The following is a 24,138-nucleotide window of genomic DNA, read 5'->3' as shown; positions in this document are numbered from 1 at the left end:
CCTCTGCTTTTGCCGACTCCACTTTAGATATTTTCCTTTGTATTTTCTAATTTAATTTCCTTTCTTATCCTTGTAACTAACCAATCACAAGCTTTTGCTTTTGTAAAGACTATATAAGGGGTGGAAATCACCTCTTGGAATATATAGAACATAGGTTACGTTTTACACTTAGAATATATACAGAGCTCTCTCGTCTCGTCTCTCTTTTCTCTTTACTATTTTATTTTCTTGGAAGCCAAACAGCCTCTGAGGGCTTTTCCTCAGAGGATGATTGGCTAAAACTTTTAGTTTCTCAAAGTATGGATGTTATGTGATGGCTTGGATGCAATCCCATGGAAATTTCTCGCACCCGGAAGGTAAGGTAGACGTTTTTCATTAAAGGTTCATTAATGCAAAGTTTGGTTTTTATTTCCTTTGGACAACTTCCAACGGCCAATACTTGATAAGCTTTTGGATTTCTATCCATTAGTTATCTCCTACGAGCTATTGGAAGGTGAGGTTTTCAATTCCAAGTTTTGCATTAATCCGTTAGAACCAATTTCAATGGCCATTGAAAGGTGAGTTTATCACCTGGAATGACTTTGAGTTGCCAATATTTGGTAAGCTTTTGGCTTTAGACCATTAGTTATCTCTTACGAGCCATTCAAAGGAAGTCTAAGGTGAATAACCATTGATGAAATTCACTACCATCTGTTTTGTCATTTTAAAGGATTAAAACTTGATTTGCTAAATCCATACCAGTTCGGGAAGCAAGCATCACCATAGTTGCAACCCCAACGCGAGGAGCCTATCCTGAGATTTCCAATTTGCATAAGAACCAGAGCATAGCTATCCTATCTTTGAGAAACTTGTTTTTACACCCTTTCATTTTAGTCTTTAATGTTAGCTTAGATTAGTTTAAATCTTTCTAAAACATTTACATCTTCTTTTAAAGCTAACATCCATAAGAAAATCACCTATTTTCCTAATTTGAATATCACTAGTGTTTGCGAAAACCCTTCCCAGTGAACGATCCTAGAACCACTATGCTATAGTAGCTTGGCTACTTTAGTAATAGTATTCAAGGTATAAATTTTGTTGATACGCCTTTAAAGCTAAGGTACCATGAGTTGCATCAAATCAATACCTAGTACCTTGGGTGAAAACTCGGGAGTTGCCGGTGGATCCCTATTAAGCCATATAGAAGGAGATTCCCTAAACTAAGAAAGAAAAATCAAAATAAATTTTCCTCCTCTTTAACTTAAAGAATGATGAAATTTGAGTTTAAGAAAAAGTCTTAAGAAAAATTCTATGAGGGGACACCAAAATTAAGCACATGAGGTTTAGGTGGAAAGAACCAATCAAGGGAAAATCAAGAGGCACTAAGGGGAATGCTAAACATGGATGCACATTTATGTATATGAAGATAAGGTGAGAAAACTAAGAAATTGCATATCTTGTGTCATCTTGCTCAATTCTAGGAAATTTGTCTACTTGGGTATCTTGTGTGTGAAACATGTTATGTTGAGTTAATATGGTTTAATGAATCTCATTACATATTTTTCATTCTTTTTTACTCTTTTCATTTGCTAGGGACTAGCAAAGTTTAGGTTGAGGGGAATGATTGGAGCCAAAATATGTGCTCTAATGGTACATATTTGATATGATTTGTACACCAAAGGACATTCAAATCACCCAACTTGACCTAAATCAATGCTAAGGCCCTAACCATGAGTTTAATTTGTACTTTGGAGACTTATCTCAGGTTCAAGGGAAGAAAATTGTGCAAATTGAATGACTTTAGATTTTGAAAGATCAAAAAAGGGCTAAATGAGGAAATAAGTGAGTCAAGACTCATTGAACGTAAAGAAAGGCAAAACAAGGATATCATGAGGTTGGAAGATGATAAATGACCATTATGGAGTAAGAAAGAAGGCAAGAAAGCGTGGGAAATGAGGCATGAAGCAAGATTTAGCTGCATGAAAATTTAGAACTCAAAAATCTTATGACATTATATACTCTAACTTTGAGGACAAATTTGGAGCACTTTCTGAAGTCCATTATATACATACTATATATCTTTTCGAAGCTTGGGAAGTCAGCAGTCCAACGCTTCAAACGGTTTGCAAATCGGAGCTGAAATGAAGAAGTTATGGCCATTTGAAGACAACTGCACCAAACTAGAGGGTCATTTCGAAATGATTTCGAAACTCAACTTATGATTTCGAAATTCAACTTATGAATTCGAAATCCACTTCGAATTCACCCACTGCCACTTTGATGTTCCGCCTCCTCTACCCCGGGAATTGCATCTATTCAACTTATGAATTCGAAATCCACTTCGAAATGACACCAATTTCGAATTCACCCACTACCACTTTGCTGTTCCGCCTCCTCTACCTCGGGAATTGCATCTAAAGAACTCCATCCGCCCTAGGTGGACCCCACACGACTAGAAATCACCATTTTATTATTTTTTTAATCATTTTTAGGAAATTATTTTGTAATAAGTGGCCAATGAGAGTGTGCCACATGTTAAGTAATTAAGGATATTATATAAACTCTCTCAATTCTAGGTTTTAGGAATCTTGGATTTTTTTCTGGAGAGTTGGACATTGAAGGAAGAAGAAGACGAGAACTTTGGTTTGTTTTCTTTTTCTCCTTTATTGAATATATTGTTTTTAGTTTCTTTTGATTCAAATTATGGATTTTTACCCTATTATGGATTGTGAATGTGACATCACCCCCATGAGAGGCTAAGAGCCAACTTGGGGCTTGAAGCATGAAAACCTAAGGGCTAGGAAACCTATAGGGACAATGGGTAAATTATTATAACAATGAGATTAATTATTGGTTGAGTGACAATTTATCATTTTTTTTTATCCTATCCTTGTGAGTTCGTTTAGGGAATGATACGGTAGGTTATTAGTTGATACTAGTGATTCTTGGTAATTCTTGATCATTAGTTATCCTCATCTTACCTACCGTTATTTGCCCCTAAACAAAGCTATAAGGAGTAGGAATGGTTAAAAAGCCAAATCTTAAATTGATAATCAATCTCATTCATTTGATGGTTTTAGGAATCTGTTTTAAAAAGGAAAAATTAGGTTTCGGATGCAATTTTGAGTTATAGAACTCAACTTGATCGCGAGTGGCCAAGGATCCCAAAACCCTAAGATCATATTACTTAAAATACCCTTGTTTTCTCTAATTTCTATACCCTAGGTTGGATTGTGGAAAACCCCAAACTTGAATCAATTGAATTTAAAATCAATATTCATTTTTTTCTTATTAATTTAACTTTTTTTACTTAGTTTCACATTATTCACATATTGTTTTTCACTTAAGGATTTAAACCAAAACAATTCATTTATTCTAGTATTGACAATTTTCATAAGCCAGTCCTTGAGAACGATACCCAGAATACTACAAAAGTCGTAGTGACTCTTTCTCTAGTTCTTCTTGACCAGAGTTACTACGTAAAAAGGCTAAGTATTTTGGTACAATAGAGAAATTTCGGTCAGTAGCCTAGAATTCTCTCTTAACAAAAATTTCAACTTGAAACTAGATATTAGTTGCAAGGCTACAATAAATAGAAAGCTAAATGAGATTACCTTTGTTGAAGAGTTTAAATTCTCAAGTTAAAACAAATATTTAAATCAAAAGTTTTACACAAATAAATATGATATTCATAGTAAAAATAAAAAATAAAAATTCCAGTAAAGTCTCTCAAATGTTCATATAATAAATAGAATAACATACACCCAATATTTGAAGATGTTTAAAAATATGTTTTTTCTTAAATTTTACAACATTATAGGAGTTTCAATAATAGATGATTGAGATGTGATGATTTTATCATTCTCCTAATATGCTTGATGTGGAGTGTTATATAAATTTATATGATTGAGCATGCCTAGATATGGTGGACTCAAATTTTATGCAACACCACCCCTCCATGGATGATTAACCATGGATTTAAAAATTGGACCGAATCGGCTAGTCTGACCGTCTACTGGTCACGGTTCCAGTCCGGTCTTGTCAATTGGTTCAGACATAGGTTGAATCGGAATCGAACTGGTTGAACCAATGGTCCGGCCAACGAACCAGACAGTTCAATTAATTTTTTATTTTTTTGAAATATTTATAGTATCTAAATGACACCATTTTGGAGGATATAAAATGTAACACCCCAAAATTTAATATAGGGGCAAACTAGTAATTTATAAAGTAATTAAGTAATTAATTAAATTCATTAAAGGTGAAAGAGTCCTTTAACAATTAAAAATCCTAGGTATAAATTGGACTTTTCCTCTTGTCTTCTTCATTCATAAAACCCTATCAACCAAAAGTAGAGAATTGGAGATCATAGGGCTCAAGGGTTAGAGATTCAGAGTTGAAGTTTAGGTTTTTTTTCCAGGTAAGATTCTATCCCTAAATTAATATATTATATCTGTTAGTTAGTTCTGAACACGCTAGCTATTCTTTCAAAAAAAATTTAACTTAGATTAGGGTTAGTTTATTTTTTTAATTCATTTTAATATCAAAATATTGGAAATTTAGGATTATTGGTGGTTTTTTTGTTAGAAATTGGGAAATCTTAAGTTAAAAAAAAAAAATGATTCTCTGGAAGATTTCGATTTAGGCTAGGGTTAACTTATTTAAAACTTTTAGGTCAAAATATTGAAATTAGAAATATAGATTATTCTATTGATGAAAATAGGGAAATTCAAAATTTCTTAGATGAATAGATCTAAGTAATGAATTTTTTTTTTAAATAATAATAAATGAATAAATAAATATATTTTTATATGTGGCTTAAGGGATTAGAAAATATTAGGAAAAAAAAGAAAGAGAACGTGTGTGCACTAGAGGAAGTTTTTTTTTTTTTTAAAAAAAAAAACGTGCTTGTAGAAGATGGAGAATGGTGAAAAGAAAAGAAAATATAGTAATATTAATAATAAAAGAAGATGTGTACGGATGGTGTTTGGTGGTTAATATATATATATATTATTATTATTATTATTATTATTATGTTAGCAATAATGGAGAATTGTTGGGGATACAGTTTATGTTTAGTGAAAAAAAAAAATAAACTGAAAGTGAGAGAATAGAAGTTATCAATATTATTATACTAATGATGAGTGTAAGTTAATAGGCAACATAAAATTTAATTAGTAGAATAAATTGTAGTTTAATTAAATTATGTTGTGTCCTAAGAAATAAATTGAAAATAAAATTTAAGTTTTATATGAATTAGAAATTTATTATTTTTTCTAAAATGGGAATAGATTAAATTATCTTTCGTAATTAAAAACATTAATTTGAATACCTAAAATTTTAGGATTTTCAAACCTATAATTTTAGATAACTAGTAATGATTATTTCTCTTATACTTTGTTAGGTGAAGAGTAGATTTTCCATAATTATTTTTCTTCCAAGTTTTTGAGGACGTCTTTTGAGGTAAAGGAAATTAATACAGATTTTGCAAAAGAAAATAATTATATATATATATATATATGTTGTTTGAAATGTGTACTTGTTAATTTTGCTTTTAAGCATGGATCAAATATATTTTTGTATGGAAAAATGTTTTATAACATTTATTTTGTTTATATCAAAATACTTGGGAATTTTCTACATTTGTAAGTTGGAATAAATAAAATAAATAATTTGACTCTGGTTTGTTTAGCTCTTGTCAACGGGATATAATAGTTGACTTTTTTATCCTTGTTAACAGGACATAATAGTTGACCTTTACATTTTCATGGTGAAAAATGTAATTGATTTGAACCCTAGCCTCTAGGGGTTTGGTTAGAGGTTACTAGTACTAGTAGTGTTTGGTTCCGTCCACCTTAAAAGGAACATTTGAGGCTAGCCACCTATTTGTAAAGTCTCACTTGAATGGGCATTATTTGTTATTTGATAACTAGAGTGAAAGCAATTGAAATGTATTTAATTTGAAATGGATATGAAATGATTTTGATTTATAGGAAAATGTTTGGTTAAACACCTTAAAATGTATTAGCATATTTGTACTCAAACGTTCTTATGAAAATGATTTTACACTAAATCTCCTATTTGTAAGCATGATTGAAACTATTTGATCCATGAAACTGTATTAATATTCCTTATTGGGCTTTGAGTTCATTCCATTTTGTTGATTACTTTTCAAGTACCCTTAGTTCGGGCGAGGAGTGATGGCTAGGTTGGGGAATGGTCATCATTAGGATTCTGCTTAGGATGTTATTTTCGGACATTGTTAGCTTATAAGTTTATGTTCATTTGGATTATTTGGTTTTTGGAAGCTATTTAGATATTGAACTTTTAAATTTTTTTATGATAGTTTGAAGTTGAGATTTGAAGATTATGAAAATTTTGTTAGCACTTGAATTGTTTGAGTTTGCAATTTATTTGAATAATGGATTTTGGTTGATGTGCTTAGTTTTAAAGTTAAGTTTTGAAGATTTTAGAATTTTGTTCCGCTACTCTAAACAGGTATTTGGTAATTGGTAACTTCCAATTACAAGATAATTGTTTGGGTAAGGTTACACTTTAACCCTTCGGGTTTGAGGTGTGAAATGATCGTCACGCCCTTAGAGTGGGTCTTGGGGCGTGACAATGTGGTATTAGAGCACCAGGTTGTGATCTTAATGAGAACTTGTTTAGTTTACATTTGGGAATAGATGAGTGATGCATTAGTTTAAGTTTCAACTTCATCTAGTCCGATTCCTTTTATTCCTTACAATTTTGATTTGCTTATTTGGCTTCTTAGTGACTAATTTAATTATACCTGTTGCTTTATAGGACAACATGCCACTAAGGAGACCTGCATCTTCCCAAAACAGTTAGCCTAATGATGATATAACTCCTCCACTTGAGGCTTTGCCCCCTATGAGTATTGAAGGTCTTTACAGATATTTAGGGACTTTGGCTAGCTTGGTTAAGCGTCAGGCTAGAGCTACTGGAAGTAATGGTCAAGGACAATCCTCATCTACTAGGGGTAGCTTCTTTGATGACTTTAAGAAGTTGGGTCTCCCTTACTTTTCTGGTACTTCAAATCCAACAGAGGCATAGGCTGAGATTATGAAGATAGAGAAATTCTTTGATGTCATTAATTATTCTGAGGAGCAAATCTTATGCAGCATTTATGTTAGACAAAGAGGCAGACCATTGATGGCGCATGACTATGAGGCTTTTGGAGGATCAGGGGCCTATTGTTTGGAGTTAGTTTAAAGAGGCTTTTTATAAGAAGTACTTTCCTGACAGTGTTCGACAACAAAAGGTGGGAGAGTTTGTCCGTTTGGAATAGGGGAATTTGATTGTGGCCTAGTATGAGGCTAAGTTTACCGAACTATCACGTTTTGCCCCACAGTTGATTGCCTAGAGGAGGAAAAAGCATTAAAGTTTCAAGATGAACTGAAGCCTTATCTGAAGAATAAGATATCAATTATGAAGCTTAGAGTTTATTCATAGGTGGTAGATATAGCCCTTATTGCAAAGAAGGATAATGAAGAGCTTCACCAGTATAGGGAACAACAAAGGAATAGGAATAGAATGGTGTTCATGGTAACCAAGCATAGAAAAAGTCTGCTCCAAGTGGAAATCAGAATAAAAGAAAAGCAGCATAAAATTTAGATGGGATTTGTCCTACTTGTGGCAAGAAACATGGGGGTAAGCCATACTATAGAGAGATAGGAGATTGCTTTGGTTGTGGAAAACAGGGACATATGGTTTGAGATTGCCTAAAGAATAAGAAGTTTGTATTTGGGAAGCCTAAGGAGGAGAATAAAAAGGATAAACAGAAGCCCAAGGCTCAAGGGCGGGTTGCTATGACTCATAGAGATGCTCAAGCTACTTCTGATGTGGTAACAAGCACTCTTCGAATTCATACCTTATTTGTCAAAGCCTTAATTGATCCTGGTTCAACACACTTTTTTGTTTCTGTATCTTTTGATGGTTTGTTAGGTATGTTGATGGATAACATGGACTTTGATTTATTTGTTGCTACTCATTTGGAGATTTTGTTGTGGTTAATAAAATACTTAGAGATTGTTGTGTGATGATTGGGTATAGAGAGATGATAGTTGACTTAGTACTTTTTGACCTCGAGGATTTTGATGTGATTTTGGGAATGGATTGGTTAGCTTCATACCATGCATTTGTTGATTGTTTTGGGAAAAGAGTGACATTTAGCATTTCTGGTCAGGCTGATTTTTGTTTTGAGGGGAAGCATGTGGACAAACCATTGCATATGATCTCAGCCTTGCGAGCTAGTTCTTTGCTCAAGAAAGGTTGTCAAGGCTTTTAGGTTTATGTTGTGAATAAGAAAAATGATTTAAAGTTGGAAGACATACCCATTGTAAGGGACTATCTTGATGTCTTTCCAAAGAATCTAACTGGCTTGCCACTAGAGAGGGAGGTGGATTTCACCATTGATTTAGCACCAAGGACAACTCCTATCTCTAAGACCCCTTACAGGATGACACCTATGGAGCTTAAGGAGTTGAAGATTCAACTTTAGAAGTTGTTAGATAAAGGCTTCATTAGGCCTAGTGTTTCACCTTGGGGAGCTCCTGTTTTATTTGTAAAGAAGAATGATGGATCTATGAGACTCTGTATTGATTATAGAGAGTTGAATAAGGTGACGATGAGGAACAATTATCCCTTTCATCGGATTGATGATTTGTTTGATCAACTTTAGGGTGCATGTGTGTTCTCTAAGATTAATCTTCAGTTTGGTTATCATTAGTTAAAGGTTAGAAGTGAAGATGTACCCAAGACTGCTTTTTGAACTAGATATGGGCATTATGAGTTTTTAGTTATGCCTTTTGGTTTTACTAATGCACCTGTTGCTTTTATGGACTTAATGAATAGAGTATTCAAGCCCTATCTAGATCAGTTTGTGGTGGTTTTTATAGATGATATTTTGGTATACTCAAAGAGTAGGGAGGAGCATGAGCGCCATTTGAGTATTGTATTGCAAACTCTCAGAGATAAGCAATTGTATGTTAAACTAAAGAAGTGTGAGTTCTAGTTAGACAAAGTCTCTTTCCTTGGGCATGTGGTGACCAAGGATGGCGTCTCTGTTGACCCTGGAAAGGTAGATGTTGTGTCAAATTGGAGGAGACATAATACTGTGACCGAAATTCGAAGTTTCTTAGGACTAGCTGGTTATTATAGGCAGTTTATTGAAGGGTTCTCTAAGATCACCCTACCTCTAACCAGGTTAACTCAAAAAAGGGTTAAGTTTGAGTGGTCTAATGATTGTGAACGTAGTTTCCAAGAGTTAAATAACAAATTAATGACAACTCCTATTTTGACTATCCTTTTAGGCTTAGGAGGGATTGTGGTGTATAGTGATGCCTCTCGTCTGGGTTTGGGTTGTGTTCTTATGCAACATGGGAAAGTTGTAGTTTATGCTTCTAGACAATTGAAGCATTATGACCAAAATTATCCTACTCATGATTTGGAGTTAGCTGCAATGGTTTTTGCACTTAAGATCTGGAGACATTTTCTTTTTGGTGAAACTTGTGAGATATTCACAGATCATAAGAGTTTGAAGTATTTATTTTCCCAAAAGGAATTGAACATGAGACAGAGGAGGTGGATTGAACTACTTAAAGACTATGACTGCATTATTCAGTATCACCTAAGGAAGGCGAATGTTGTGGCTGACGCCTTAAGCAAGAAATCTCTTGGTTCCTTAGTAGCTATTAGAGGTTGTTAGAGGCAATTATTGGAATATTTGAGGAGTTTACAAGTCCATATAAGAGTTTTGGACTCGGGAGCTCTTGTGGCAAACTTTAGAGTCCAACTAGACTTGGTTGGGAGAATTAAGACCCTACAAAAGAATGATATGCAATTAGTGCGGCTTACAAAGGAAGTTAAGAGGGGTATTAAGCCTAACTTTGTCTTATCAGATGATGGGATTTTGAGATTTGAGACTAGACTTTGTGTCCCAAATGATGGAGATTTAAAAAGAGAGCTATTGGAGAAAGCTCATTGTTCTAAGTTTGCGATCCACCCAGGAAAGACGAAGATGTATAGAGATTTGAAGCAAAATTATTGGTGGCCAAGTATGAAGAGGGATATTGCAAGATTTGTGACTCAGTGTTTGGTGTGCCAATAGGTGAAAATTGAGCATCAACAATCAACAGGATCATTATAACCAATTTCTATTCCTGAATGGAAATGGGAACATATTACCATGGACTTTGTAATAGGGTTGCCAAGAACCTTAGGGGGTAATAATCCTATTTGGATAATTGTGGATCGACTGACAAAGTCTGCTCATTTTGTGCCTATGAAAGTCAATTTTTCTATGGATCGTTTGGCTTCTCTTTATATTAAGAAGATTGTGAGAATGCATGGTGTACCTGTTTCTATAGTATTTGACAAAGATCCTCGTTTCAATTCTAGATTTTGGCATAGTTTACAGAAAACATTAGGTACTAAGTTAAGTTTTAGTACTACTTTTCATCCGCAAACTGATGGTCAATCAGAGAGGGTAATTCAGGTCTTGGAAAATTTGTTGAGATCTTGTGCTTTAGACCTAAAAGGTAATTGGGATGATTATTTGCCCCTAGTGGAGTTTGCCTATAACAATAACTTTCAAGCTAGCATTGGGATGACACCTTTTAAGGCGTTATATGGTAGGAGATGTCGATCTCCTGTTTGTTGGGATGATGTTGGAGAGAATAAAATTTTGCGGCACGAACTTGTGCAGTTGACAGTTGAAAAGGTCTCTTTAATTAAAGAAAGATTGAAAGCAGCACAAAGTAGACAGAAGAGTTATGTTGATAATTGCAAACGAGATTTGGAGTTTGAGGGGATGATCATGTTTTCTTGAAAGTTTCACCTATGAAGTCTATAATGAGATTTGAAATAAAAGGGAAACTCGGTCCTCGTTTTGTAGGACCATTTAAGGTATTAAAAAGAATAGGCACTTTGGCTTATAAAGTGGCCTTGCCCCTAAGTCTATCTAAGATTCATAATGTATTTCATGTTTTGACTTTGAGGAAATATATTTATGATCCCTCTTATGTTGTGGAGTTGGAGCCTATTCAAATTTCTGCGGACTTGACCTATGAAGAGGTGCCCGTTCAGATTGTGGATGTGATGGACAAGATACTACGTCATGTTGTTGTCAAGTTAGTAAAAATCCAATGGAGCAATCACAATATTCGAGAAGCCACTTGGCAATTAGAAGAGGAGATGAGAGAAAAGCACCCACATCTTTTTCAAGACCCAAGTATGTCAAGTTTAGAGGACTAAACTTTTTTAAGGAAGGAGGATGTAACACCCCAAAATTTAAAATAGGGGCAAACTAGTAATTTATAAAGTAATTAAGTAATTAAGTAATTAATTAAATTCATTAAGGTGAAAGAGTGCTTTTACAATTAAAAATCCTAGGTATAAGTTGGATTTTTTCTCTTGTCTTCTTCATTCAAAAAACCCTATCAACCAAAAGTAAAGAGTTGGAGATCGTAGGGCTCAAGGGTTAAAGATTCAGAGTTGAAGTTCAGGCTTTTTTTCTAGGTAAGATTCTAACACTAAATTAATATATTATATTCGTTAGTTAGTTTTGAACACGCTAGTTATTCTTTGAATCTTTTTTTAAAATTTAGATTAGGATTAGTTTATTTTTTTAATTCGTTTTAATATCAAAATATTGGAAAATTAGGATTATTGGTGGTTTTATTGTTAGAAATTGGGAAATCTTAAGTTTAAAAAAAAAATGATTCTCTAGAAGATTTCAATTTAGGTTAGAGTTAACCTATTTAAAACTTTTATTGAAATTAGGAATTAGATTGTTCTATTGATGAAAATAGGGAAATTCAAAATTTCTTAGATGAATAGATCTAAGTAATCAATTTTTTAAACAATATAAAAATAAATGAGCAAATAAATATATTGTTATATGTGGCTTAAGGGATAAGAAGATATTAGGAAAAAAAAAAGAAAAAAAGAGAACACATGTGCACTAGAGGAAGTTCTTTTTTAAAAAAAGAAAGAAAGAAATAAGAATGCGTGCTTGTGGAAGATGGAGAATGGTGAAAAGAAAAAATATATAGTAATATTAATAATAAAGGAAGATGTGTATAGATGGTGTTTGGTGGTTAATATATATATATATATGTTAGCAATAATGGAGAATTGTTGGGGATACAATTTATGTTTAGTGAAAAAAAAAAAAAAAACTGAAAGTAAGTTATCAATATTATTATACTAATGATGAGTGTAAGTTAATAAGTAACATAAAATTTAATTAGTAGAATAAATTGTAGTTTAATTAAATTATGTTGTGTCCTAAGAAATAAGTTGAAAATAAAATTTAAGTTTTATATGAATTTGAAATTTATTAATTTTTCTAAAATATGAATAGATTAAATTATATTTCATAATTAAAAACATTAATTTGAATACCTAAACTTTTAGAATTGTCAAACCTATAATTTTAGATAAATAGTAATGATTATTTCTCTTATACTTTGTTAGGTGAAGAGTAGATTTTCCATAATTATTTTTCATCCAAGTTTTTGGCCACTTCTTTTGAGGTAAGGGAAATTAATACAGATTTTGTAAAAAAAAATTATTATATATATATATATATATATATATATATATATATATATATATGTTGTTTGAAATATGTAATTGTTAATTTTGCTTTTAAGCATGAATCAAATATATTTTTGTATGGAAAAATGTGTTATAACATTTATTTTGTTTATATTGAAATACTTGGAGATTTTTTGCATTTGTAAGTTGGAATAAATAAATTAAAGAATTTGACTCTGGTTTGTTTAGCCTTTGTCAATAGGATATAATAGTTGAGTTTTTGGCCCTTCTTAATAGGATATAATAGTTGACCTTTACATTTTCGTGGTGAGAAATGTAATTGATTTGAACCCCAGCCTCTAGGGGTTTGGTTAGAGGTTACTAGTACTAGTAGTGTTTGATTCCGTCCACCTTAAAATGAACATTTGAGGCTAGTCACCTATTTGTAAAGTCCCACTTAAATGGGCACTATTTTTTATTTAATAACCAGAGTGAAAACAATTGAAATGTATTTGAATTGAAATGGATATAAAATGATTTTCATATATTGGAAAATGTTTGGTTAAACACCTTAAAATGTATTAGTATATTTGTACTCAAACGTTTTTATGAAAATGATTTTACACTAAATCTCCTATTTGTAAGCACGATTGAAACTATTTAATCCATGAAACTGTATTAATATTCTTTATTAGACTTTGAGTTCATTCCCCTTTATTGATTACTTTTCAGGTCCTCTTAGTTTGGGCGAGGAGTGATGGCTAGGATGGGGAATGGTCATCATTAGGATTTTGCTTAGGATGTTATTTTTGGACATTGTTAGCTTATAAGTTTATGTTCATTTGGATTATTTGGTTTTTGGAAGCTATTTAGATATTGAACTTTTAAATTTTTTTTATGATAGTTTGAAGTTGAGATTTGGAGATTATGAAAATTTTGTTAGCACTTGAATTGTTTGAGTTCGCAATCTATTTGGATAATGGATTTTGGTTGATGGATGCTTAGTTTTAAAGTTAAGTTTTGAAGATTTTAGAATTTTATTCCGCTACTCTGAACAAGTATTTGGTAATTGGTAACTTTCAGTTACAAGATAATTGTTTGGGTCAAGTTACACTTTAACCCTCTAGGTTTGAGGTGTGAAATGACCGTCACGCCCTTGGAATGGGTCTTGGGGCGTGACATAAAAACACCTTAACCCTTCCTTCTCCATCTGAACCGAAGGTAAAGAAGCTACTACCCCCTAACACACTACAACACCTACACCAGTTCCCATCGGCGGTTTCCTCGATCGTTACATCGCCTACCCGCCCTCTCGGTCGTCCCGACGCAAAACCCGTTAGAACCATCCCCCAATCAAAGCGCCTCTCTTGAAAACCCGACTGTGTGTGTCTTCCGACTCTGCCTAGTAGTTGCAAGTTGATATTTTGAAAATTATTTTTTATGTTTTATATTTAATAATTTTAATGAGTTTTTTTATTATGACATTATGTTTAATATTCAATTTTTAAAAATTTTTCTTTTTTTGTTTATTTATTAGTCTTCAAAGCAACGGTGTTGTGGAGATTGGGAGCTGAAATTGATAAAGTAAAAAATGCCTTTTATATGGATTTACATGGATGGTATGAGATATAATTTGATGGTAAAATTAAAAACATTACAATTTTAAATAAATTTTTTATTTTAAAATAAGTTTTTTATTTAAATTTTAAATTAAAATTATGGTTTTAATTTAAATTTCTAATTTGAAACTACTTTTCTGACTTTTAAATAAAATTTAAATTTTTAAATAATATATAATTTTTTTATAATTTTTTTAAATTTTAATCATTTATAAATTATATATTTATGACATCACTGATTCGATCACGCCTCAATCGTCAATTCGATCGTAGTTCGATCATCGGTCCGACCAATGAACCATGAACCGGTAACTTTTCCGGTTTAATGACCGATCCGATTTTGAAAACATTATGATTAACCATAAATCTAATTTTTAATCTTTACCCTAACTATCTTAATCATATCATCACTTCCTTATTTTAAAATTTCCCCTTGAAGTTCTTCTCCAACATTTCAGAACTTCAATTCCTTTTAAGTGTAAATCACTAAAAGTGAACCCATTTTTAACTTTTAGAAACTTACACGATACATACATCAAAAGAAAATAATTCCACAATAATTATTCAATAGTCAAACACGTGGCTAGAAAATCAGTGGCATCATAAATAGGGAATTGGTTATATGTCATTGTTGCATATAAAGTCATGTGAGTGGCCCTAATTTTCAAGGCTTTGTGGTTCCTGTGAATCCCGACCCTCCTGTGGTCCGCCAAAGTGGGACTTTCCAGCCAGATGGTGGAGCAGAAAGTATTTTGTCTTTCATGGATATCAACATGCTCTACCCCAAAAAGATAAATATATACATATATAAAACCAATATTTTGGAATCTCCACATTTTGTGTAGCCTATTTTTAAGGTTATTTTTTGACGGGTTGTTTAGAAGCAAAACACAAGATGACAAGATAAACAGCCAATTATGACTCCTATAATTTTGACTTTTAATAAATATAGTCATTGTGATGATGAAAGGGGGATTCAATTCATTTTCTACTTAAAAGGAAAAGAAATTTCATAATTGAATTTAAATTTAAATAAATAATAATAATTAAAATTAAAGTGCTAAATAAACTTTTTTATTTATTTATTTATTTATTTTATCATGGTTGTTTGAAATTTGTCTCCAAGAAATATTATTGAAAATAAGATAGTAGAAAAGAATTTCTCAAATATTTATATCCTTGAGGGATAGTTAAATTGGTCTGATCTTTGTTTTCCATCACCAATTCGAGTTCTCTCATAGCCATTAGAAATTTACTATCTCCGTCAACTGAAGCTTGGCTGCCAAGTTATCCCGCGCCCAAGGAAATATCCTTTGACTGACTTACTTTGTGGAATACACTCTTAAAACCGGGGAAATACCGTCTTATTTTTCGTATATAAAGCACCAGAAATCATCCCTTTCGATTCATAAGCACACCTCCAAAATACACTTTTAGCAGAGGCCAAAGATTCTCAAAAAATGGTGGGATTCGAAGCCATGGTTACGTATCCTGGTACCGGTTTTCTGCTAAACCCCGTCTTTTTACGTGTATTTTCTGCCTCATTGCATCTAGTTTTGTTGCTTCTCCTGTTTGTATCATGGGTGTGCAAGAGAATCAAGGGGGGTGCTCCTGAAAATTGTAAGAGGACTAGGTTTTTGTACTATAAGCAAACGTTTGCTTGCTGTCAGGGTCTGTCGCTGTTGAATTTGTTGTTGTGTTTTTTGAACTACTTTTATTGGTATAGAAATGGCTGGTCTGATGAAAGGCTGGTGACCCTTTTGGATTTAGTGCTCAGAACACTTGCCTGGGGAGCAGTCTGTGTATATTTGCACACTCAATTCATTGGTTCTGTTGAACCAAAGTTCCCATTTTTGTTAAGAGTTTGGTGGGGATTTTACTTCTCCATCTCATGTTATTTCCTTGTTCTAGATATTGTCAAGAAACACCAGTCCCTACGAATTCAATATTTGGTGCCCGATATTGTCTACGTCATAACTGGTCTGTTCTTGTGCTACTCGGGGTTTTTGGGAAAGAATCAAGGCGAGGAATCGATTCTTAGGGAACCCCTTTTGAATGGTAGTACCAGTATAAGTAGAGTGGAGTCCAATAAATCCAAGGGGGAAGCAACTGTGACCCCCTTTTCAAAAGCTGGTTTTTTTAGCCTTCTTACTTTCTCTTGGATCGGTCCCTTGATTGCTGAGGGTAACAAGAAAACATTAGACCTTGAGGATGTTCCTCAGCTTGATACCAGCAACAGCGTTGCGGGGGTCTTTCCAGCATTTAGTAATAAGCTCCAGTGTGATAGTGGTGGAAGTAGTGGAGTGACCACGCTTAAGCTGGTGAAAGCATTGATCTTTGCATGCTGGGCAGAAATCCTATTGACGGCTTTCTTGGTACTTGTAAAGACATTAGCATCTTATGTTGGGCCCTATCTTATTGATACCTTCGTTCAATATCTCAATGGGCGGAGGGAATTCAAAAATGAAGGCTATCTTTTGGCTATGGCTTTTTTTGTTGCGAAGCTTGTTGAGCGCCTTTCAGTGAGGCACTGGTTCTTTAGATTGCAGCAGGTTGGAATTAGGATCAGAGCAGTACTGATCACAATGATCTACAACAAGGGTTTGACTCTTTCCTGCCAGTCAAAGCAGGGTCATTCTACTGGGGAGATCATTAATTTTATGTCTGTTGATGCGGAGAGAATTGGGGATTTCAGTTGGTATATGCATGATCCATGGATGGTGATTGTGCAAGTTACTTTAGCCTTGCTAATCTTGTATAAAAACCTGGGCCTTGCTTCAGTTGCAGCTTTCTTTGCAACTGTAATTGTTATGTTGACAAATGTTCCACTAGGGAAATGGCAAGAGAAGTTTCAGGACAAGTTGATGGAATCAAAAGATAAAAGGATGAAGGCAACATCCGAGATCTTAAGAAACATGAGGATTCTCAAGCTTCAGGGATGGGAGATGAAGTTTTTGTCCAAAATTGTAGACCTTCGGAAGAATGAGACAGGGTGGTTGAAAAAATATCTTTACACTTCAGCCGTGACCACTTTTGTTTTCTGGGGAGCCCCAACATTTGTGTCTGTGGCCACCTTTGGAACTTGCATGCTTCTAGGGATCCCGCTTGAATCAGGGAAGATCTTATCTTCACTTGCAACATTCAGGATACTTCAAGAACCCATCTACAGTCTTCCTGACCTAATCTCAATGATAGCTCAGACTAAAGTTTCCCTTGACAGAATTGCATCCTTTCTTCGTCTGGATGACCTGCCGAGTGATGTTATCGAGAGGCTTCCAAAAGGTAGTTCTGATACAGCAATTGAGATAGTGGATGGGAATTTCTCTTGGGATTTATCTTCCCCTAATCCAACACTGAAGGATATTAATTTGCGGGTGTGCCGTGGCATGAGGGTTGCTGTTTGTGGTACTGTAGGCTCAGGCAAGTCAAGCTTACTATCTTGTATGTTGGGAGAAGTGCCTAAGATATCTGGTATCCTTAAGCTGTGTGGAACAAAGGCCTATGTTGCTCAGTCTCCTTGGATACAGAGTGGCAAGATAGAAGAGAACATCTTGTTTGGTAAGGAGATGGAAAGAGAAAGGTATGAAAGGGTCCTTGATGCATGTTCCTTAAAGAAGGACCTGGAGGTTCTCTCATTTGGTGATCAGACAGTAATAGGTGAGTGGGGAATCAATATGAGTGGTGGCCAGAAGCAAAGAATACAGATTGCACGTGCGCTCTACCAAAATGCTGATATTTATCTGTTTGATGACCCCTTCAGTGCCGTGGATGCTCATACAGGAACCCATCTCTTTAAGGTAATTTTTTTCTCTTATAAAAGCCTGAGTTTGATCTATATATATATATATATATGAAGTAAAACAACATATTATCTATACAATGCCATTGCATTAAGTAGAAAATGAGCTATCCTTGTATGTTTTAATATGCACTGCTATGGGCTATATAAGATTTGGTTCTTGGTCTGGCTGAGGTAATTAGGGACCCTTGCTATGCCATTGCCCTTTGTTTTGTTTCCTTTCCTTTTTATTATATATAATAAATGAAAAAAAAAAATCTTTCATTGATCGTATTTGTAAGTAATCTTCATATAACAGGAATGTTTGCTGGGTCTCTCGGGTTCGAAAACAGTGATTTATGTTACACATCAAGTAGAGTTCTTACCTGCTGCTGATCTCATACTGGTGAGTAATTACAATGTTTTTTCTTCCTTGCCTTTGTTTTCATTAGATAAACTTAAGAAATGTAGCATACCTGCAGGTCATGAAAGATGGAAGGGTTACACAAGCAGGAAAGTACAATGAAATTCTCAACTCTGGAACTGATTTTATGGAACTTGTTGGTGCACATAAGAAAGCTTTGTTAGCACTCAATTCTGTAGAGGCAGGGTCACTTTCAGAAAAATTAAGTATCCTTGAGGATAGTGATAATATTGGTGGTACTTCTGAAGTAGTTGAAAAAGAAGAAAACAGAGGTGGCCAAAATGGTAAAGCAGAGGAGATAGATGGACCAAAAGGTCAGCTTGTTCAAGAAGAGGAGAGAGAGAAAGGTAAAGTTGGGCTATGGGTTTATTGGAAATACATCAGGACAGCATATGGAGGAGCTCTTGTGCCCTTTATATTGTTGTCACAGATTCTCTTTCAGCTGCTTCAGATTGGAAGCAATTATTGGATGGCTTGGGCAAGTCCCGTGTCAGATGATGTGAAACCTGCAGTTAGAGGTTCTACTCTCATAATTGTTTATGTAGCTTTGGCTGTTGGAAGTTCTTTTTGCGTCCTTTCCAGAGCCATGCTTCTTGTAACAGCTGGTTACAAGACAGCTACTATACTCTTCAATAAAATGCATTTGTGCGTCTTCCGTGCCCCAATGTCATTCTTTGATGCCACCCCAAGTGGGCGAATTCTAAACAGAGTAAGTGAAAATATGAATATATGTCTATTTCTGCCTTGCATTTTTCCCCATTTACCAAAGTTAGTGTTAGAATATCACTTAATTGATCCTTCCCTTTTTTACAGGCTTCTGCAGACCAAAGTACGATCGATACAACCATGCCAATGCAAGTTGGGGCATTTGCCTTCCAATTGATTCAGCTCCTGGGAATTATTGCAGTTATGTCACAGGTTGCATGGCAGGTTTTCATTGTCTTTATTCCTGTGATTGCAACCTGCATCTGGTATCAGGTAACCATTGTGAACTTATTAGGACCTCTTCTTGTTAGTTAATGCCAACACATGGCTTTGTCACATGACATCTCATGCTCTGTAGTTGAGATCACCTTATGTTTCTCATATTACATTATTTATTTTCTTTGCTTACATATGCCATGTACTCTTCCACATTAGATTATCAATCATATGTCCATGAAAATGCCAGTAGGCTCAAAACCATTTTGGGTATAAACTAAGCTTTACTCCAAAATGTTGCTTAGAAAAAAAATTGGAGTAGTGCATTGCTTACTGAGAAATTTGATTCGTTTTAAACCAACTGCATTAAAATGGAATCCTAATTCAGGATAACTCTTACAATTCATGGCATGTTCATGTTCCTTTCTGATCCAGCTGAGCTGGGGCTCAGTCACAAGCATTGCATATTAAGGAGGTGCAAATATGAATGTGCCATGCCAATTAATATGGCCTCAGAATGAAAGTTTCTTTAGTGTTGATATGGTGGTTTTTGAGTGCCAATTCACTTTTCAGATAAGAGTAATGAAATTGGCTGCAAGATAAACTGCAGGTTTTGCTGTTTAGATGCAATGTTTAACTAATGTATTTCTATTTTTTTATCATTTCCAAAACCATTTTTCCCCCTTTTTTTCAATACCCCTTAAAGCTTAGATTTATATCATATATGAGCAAAAGGTTCTTACAACATTATAATTAAGCAGCAATATTACATACCTTCAGCACGAGAACTGTCAAGATTGGCTGGAGTATGCAAAGCTCCAGTAATTCAACATTTTTCTGAAACTATAGCAGGATCTATGACCATCAGAAGCTTTGATCAAGAATCTAGATTCAGGGATACAAACATGAAATTGGTAGATGGGTATTTACGGCCCAAGTTCAACATTGCTGGTGCAATGGAATGGCTGTGCTTCCGCTTGGATATGCTATCTTCTGTTACATTTGCCTTCTCTTTGGTTTTCTTAATCTCTGTTCCAGAGGGAGTAATTGATCCTGGTAAGTATCTCTGTTCTGGTATATTCACTGATTATCCATGTCACTCTCAATAGCAAATGGCATAGGAGAATTACTAACACTCTTTTCCACTTCCATTAAAGGTATTGCGGGCCTAGCAATGACATATGGACTTAATTTGAACATGATACAAGCTAGGGTAATATGGAATCTTTGCAATATGGAGAATAAAATTATATCAGTTGAGAGAATACTTCAATACACTTCCATTCCAAGCGAGCCTCCTCTTGTCACAGAAGAAAACAGGCTAGCATGTTCTTGGCCTTCACATGGAGAAGTTGATATTCAGGATTTGCAGGTAATTTCTATTTATATATATGCTAGAGGGTTATTCATGGCTTCCTCTGGTCAGAGGAATTTCCATATGTTTGATGACGGTGAGTGTGGATGTAGGTCCGCTATGCCCCACACATGCCACTTGTATTGAGAGGTCTCACATGCACTTTCCTGGGAGGAATGAAGACTGGCATTGTAGGGCGAACTGGCAGTGGTAAATCAACCCTCATACAGACCCTCTTTCGAATTGTTGAACCTGCCGCTGGTCAGATTATGATAGATGGTACCAACATCTCTTCTATTGGACTAAATGATTTGCGGACTAGACTAAGCATTATCCCTCAGGATCCAACCATGTTTGAAGGGACTGTACGGAGCAACCTTGACCCACTTGAAGAGCACTCAGATGAACAGATTTGGGAGGTAGGTTTTGTTTATTCTATTGATTTACGTAAGTATGGTAGACATGTAGTTTTCCTCTACTATGTTTTCTTAATACAGTAGAAATATAGTTTCCTTTGCTGCATTTCTTATTACTGTAGAAATGCAATGTTGTTAACTAACTTATTGGTTCAGGCTCTGGATAAGTGCCAGCTTGGAGATGAAGTCAGGAAGAAAGAAGGAAAGCTAGATTCTGCAGGTTATTTCTCCCGCCATGCTAACATAAAATCTAAATAGTAACCTCATATAAGACTCCTAATGTTGGCATGCATTTGGCAGTTATTGAGAATGGAGAGAATTGGAGCATGGGTCAGAGGCAACTGGTTTGTCTTGGCAGAGTTCTACTGAAGAAAAGCAAGGTCTTAGTGCTTGATGAAGCTACTGCATCAGTTGATACAGCCACGGATAATCTGATTCAGCAAACCCTTAGACAACACTTTGTCGATTCCACAGTCATAACCATTGCACATCGAATTACTTCTGTTCTTGATAGTGACAAGGTTCTACTTCTGGATCATGGTTAGTACTATCAACATGAACTAATGGCACTCTTAACTTCATCTGCATTCTTCTTGATTTATTTCCCTGGAAATGTCGATGCAGGGCTTATTGAGGAATACGATACCCCCACCAGATTGCTAGAGAACAAGTCGTCATCTTTTGCAAAGCTTGTAGCAGAGTACACTGTGAGGTCACATTCTAATCTTGAAAATGCGGGTGATATCTGAACCAGCAAGCACGCCTGTTGCACCGGTCAAAAACTTCAACTTAAAATCTTGCGTGACAATGACGACAACTAAACTGCAGTTACAATCCCAAATGCAGTAGTTGATAAGCACTCAAAACTGATGTTTTTCCATACATAAAAATAGGCTTTTAAATAACTTTTGAGTGCAAATCATTATCTTGTAACTTAAATATTTGCAAAGCCTCAAATTGAGGATTAATATGTACATCTAATGAAGAATGCAAGGAAAAAGAGGAATTTTGATGCATAAGAGTTGATTTCAAAATCACTTCTAAAAAACTGTAGTCCGATAAGGTGACATCAAAGGGATGAATGGGTGTAATTAAAAATTATAATATAAGGATTAAGAATTAATTACTCAATTTAAATAGGGAGTAGAGTTTTTAACTTAATTAAATCTATAAGATAGTAGGGATTAACAAAATATCCAAAATATTAGAAAAAAAGAAAGAAAGTAAATATGCATGCATAGGACACAAGAATTTTTATATGAAAAACCCCAACACTATTATGGAGATAAAACAAACATGGGGTTTAAAACCCTTAATCTAAATCCATTATATGAGATCAAATTACAGAGATTTATCGTTGTTTTACCCTAAAGACTTACTTTTCGATAGCTACAACTTGATCCACATGACATAGCAATCTCCAATTGCTTTAATGAATACTCCTTAGCCTCAATGAAGGAATATAGGTCTTCCAACAATCTAAGATTCAATCTTTTAAACTTTCTTGAGAGATTGGAAAGGGCAAGTTAGGTCAAATCTCTCTCAATAATGTCCAACCCCAAAATGTGTTAAGCAAGGGTTTATACATATAGGCATAAAAGCTTAGAGACTTGGAAATGGAATTAAATCTCAACTTTCTAAAGATTAATTAAGAAAATAGTTTTCTTAAAAAAAAAAAAAGAATATCAACTTTCTAAAAATTAATTAAGAAAATAATTTTCTTAAAAATAAAATATCAAATTTCTAATAAAAATAAAATTTCAAAGTTGTCAAAAATTAATTAAGAGATTTTAACTCAATTTTAAAATTTCCAATCCAACCTTACTTTATTAAAAAAAAAAACTAATAATACTAACTTGCCTTTAACAAACCTTTTTAATTCTTTAAAAAAATATATTGATCTGCTTTATTCCCTTTGTGTACCTAACTTGCCACAAGTGAAACCATTTTGGGCGTACATGTGACTTTTCAATTGGACAAACAATAACCTTGGATCTTCAAAGAATGGGACAAAATTGTCAACATACGATGAAGACTCATTGTCCTAACAACTTCAATACAAAGGAGTAGAGTCAATTGGAACATAGTAAGTTTGGGGTGTTATTGGAATGCATTTTGATACTATGTGATACACAATTTGATGTGAGAACACCATTTCAATACAAGAAATGCATTTTGATATTGATTTTCATGCAATGAGAAGGCATAAAAAATCACCAACCTCAACCTTCCAAAGATCTAGTGAGTTCAGTTCAGGAGTTTATCAAAATGTATTTCGATACGAAAGATGAATTTTGATAAACATTTCAATTATAGTGGAGGCATCCAAATTTTCTTGGAAAAGCATTCCAAAGATGTAAAAAATTTCAAGGTTCATCAAAATGAATTTCGATACAAGGAGATGCAATTTTGATACAAAGTGCAACATTTCAATACGAAAAGATGCATTGAGATACAATTTTAATATAAGGTGTCAATACAAAAAGATACATTATGATACATGTTGTAATCAATCCAATAACACATTGGAAGCATGCCAAAGGTCTATAAGGTTTGGGCATTTATCGAAATGCAATCTGATACCACTATGGAGGTATCAAATTTTTTTCTACAAACTACAATTTCTAGAATTTCACTTCAAGGCTTTCCCTATTTGGCTCTTTTACTGTCTTTGGATGTTTTAGCACTTTTATTTATGTTTGTAGCGTTAGTTTTTTATAAATACCATAAATTTCTTTAGGAACAAAGAGAGTAGAGAAGAAGAGAAACTTTTGAGTTTGGATACAACTTTTATAATTATTTAGTTTTCAATAAAATCTCTCATGATTCGATTTAATTCAATGTATGACATTAATCTGAGCATGAGTGGCTAAATTCCTCATTGGAGATGTAACAATAAATCATGAATAATTCGAGACAAAGGGATGATATGAAAATGTGATATCTTTTAATGGTAGTAAGTTTCTAATCTTTAAATTTTTGTATAAAAGTTTAATTATTTGCTAGTTCGTCCCTATTAGAGATACATAGGATACATGCTAGGGGTCCTTTGATGCATAAGGGATTATGATCAATAGTTGACC

General features: G+C 34.1%; 1 protein-coding gene across 1 annotated transcript; it reads left to right on the top strand.

Moving 5' to 3' along the window:
- The first annotated feature begins 15,367 nt into the window (after nt 1–15,367).
- On the top strand, nt 15,368–22,074 carry LOC100254999 (ABC transporter C family member 3). Its single transcript, XM_003634707.4, has 10 exons — nt 15,368–17,959; nt 18,260–18,346; nt 18,423–19,073; nt 19,178–19,342; nt 20,047–20,341; nt 20,443–20,657; nt 20,753–21,058; nt 21,212–21,275; nt 21,356–21,595; nt 21,680–22,074. Exons 1-10 carry the CDS (start codon nt 15,623–15,625, stop codon nt 21,802–21,804), a joined length of 4,485 nt encoding a protein of 1,494 aa, XP_003634755.2. The 5' UTR covers nt 15,368–15,622; the 3' UTR covers nt 21,805–22,074.
- The last annotated feature ends 2,064 nt before the right edge of the window (nt 22,075–24,138 follow it).

Source organism: Vitis vinifera, chromosome 19 (genome assembly GCF_030704535.1).
Source record: "Vitis vinifera cultivar Pinot Noir 40024 chromosome 19, ASM3070453v1".
Taxonomy (NCBI): domain Eukaryota; kingdom Viridiplantae; phylum Streptophyta; class Magnoliopsida; order Vitales; family Vitaceae; genus Vitis; species Vitis vinifera.
This window is presented reverse-complemented; position numbering and strand designations above follow the sequence as displayed.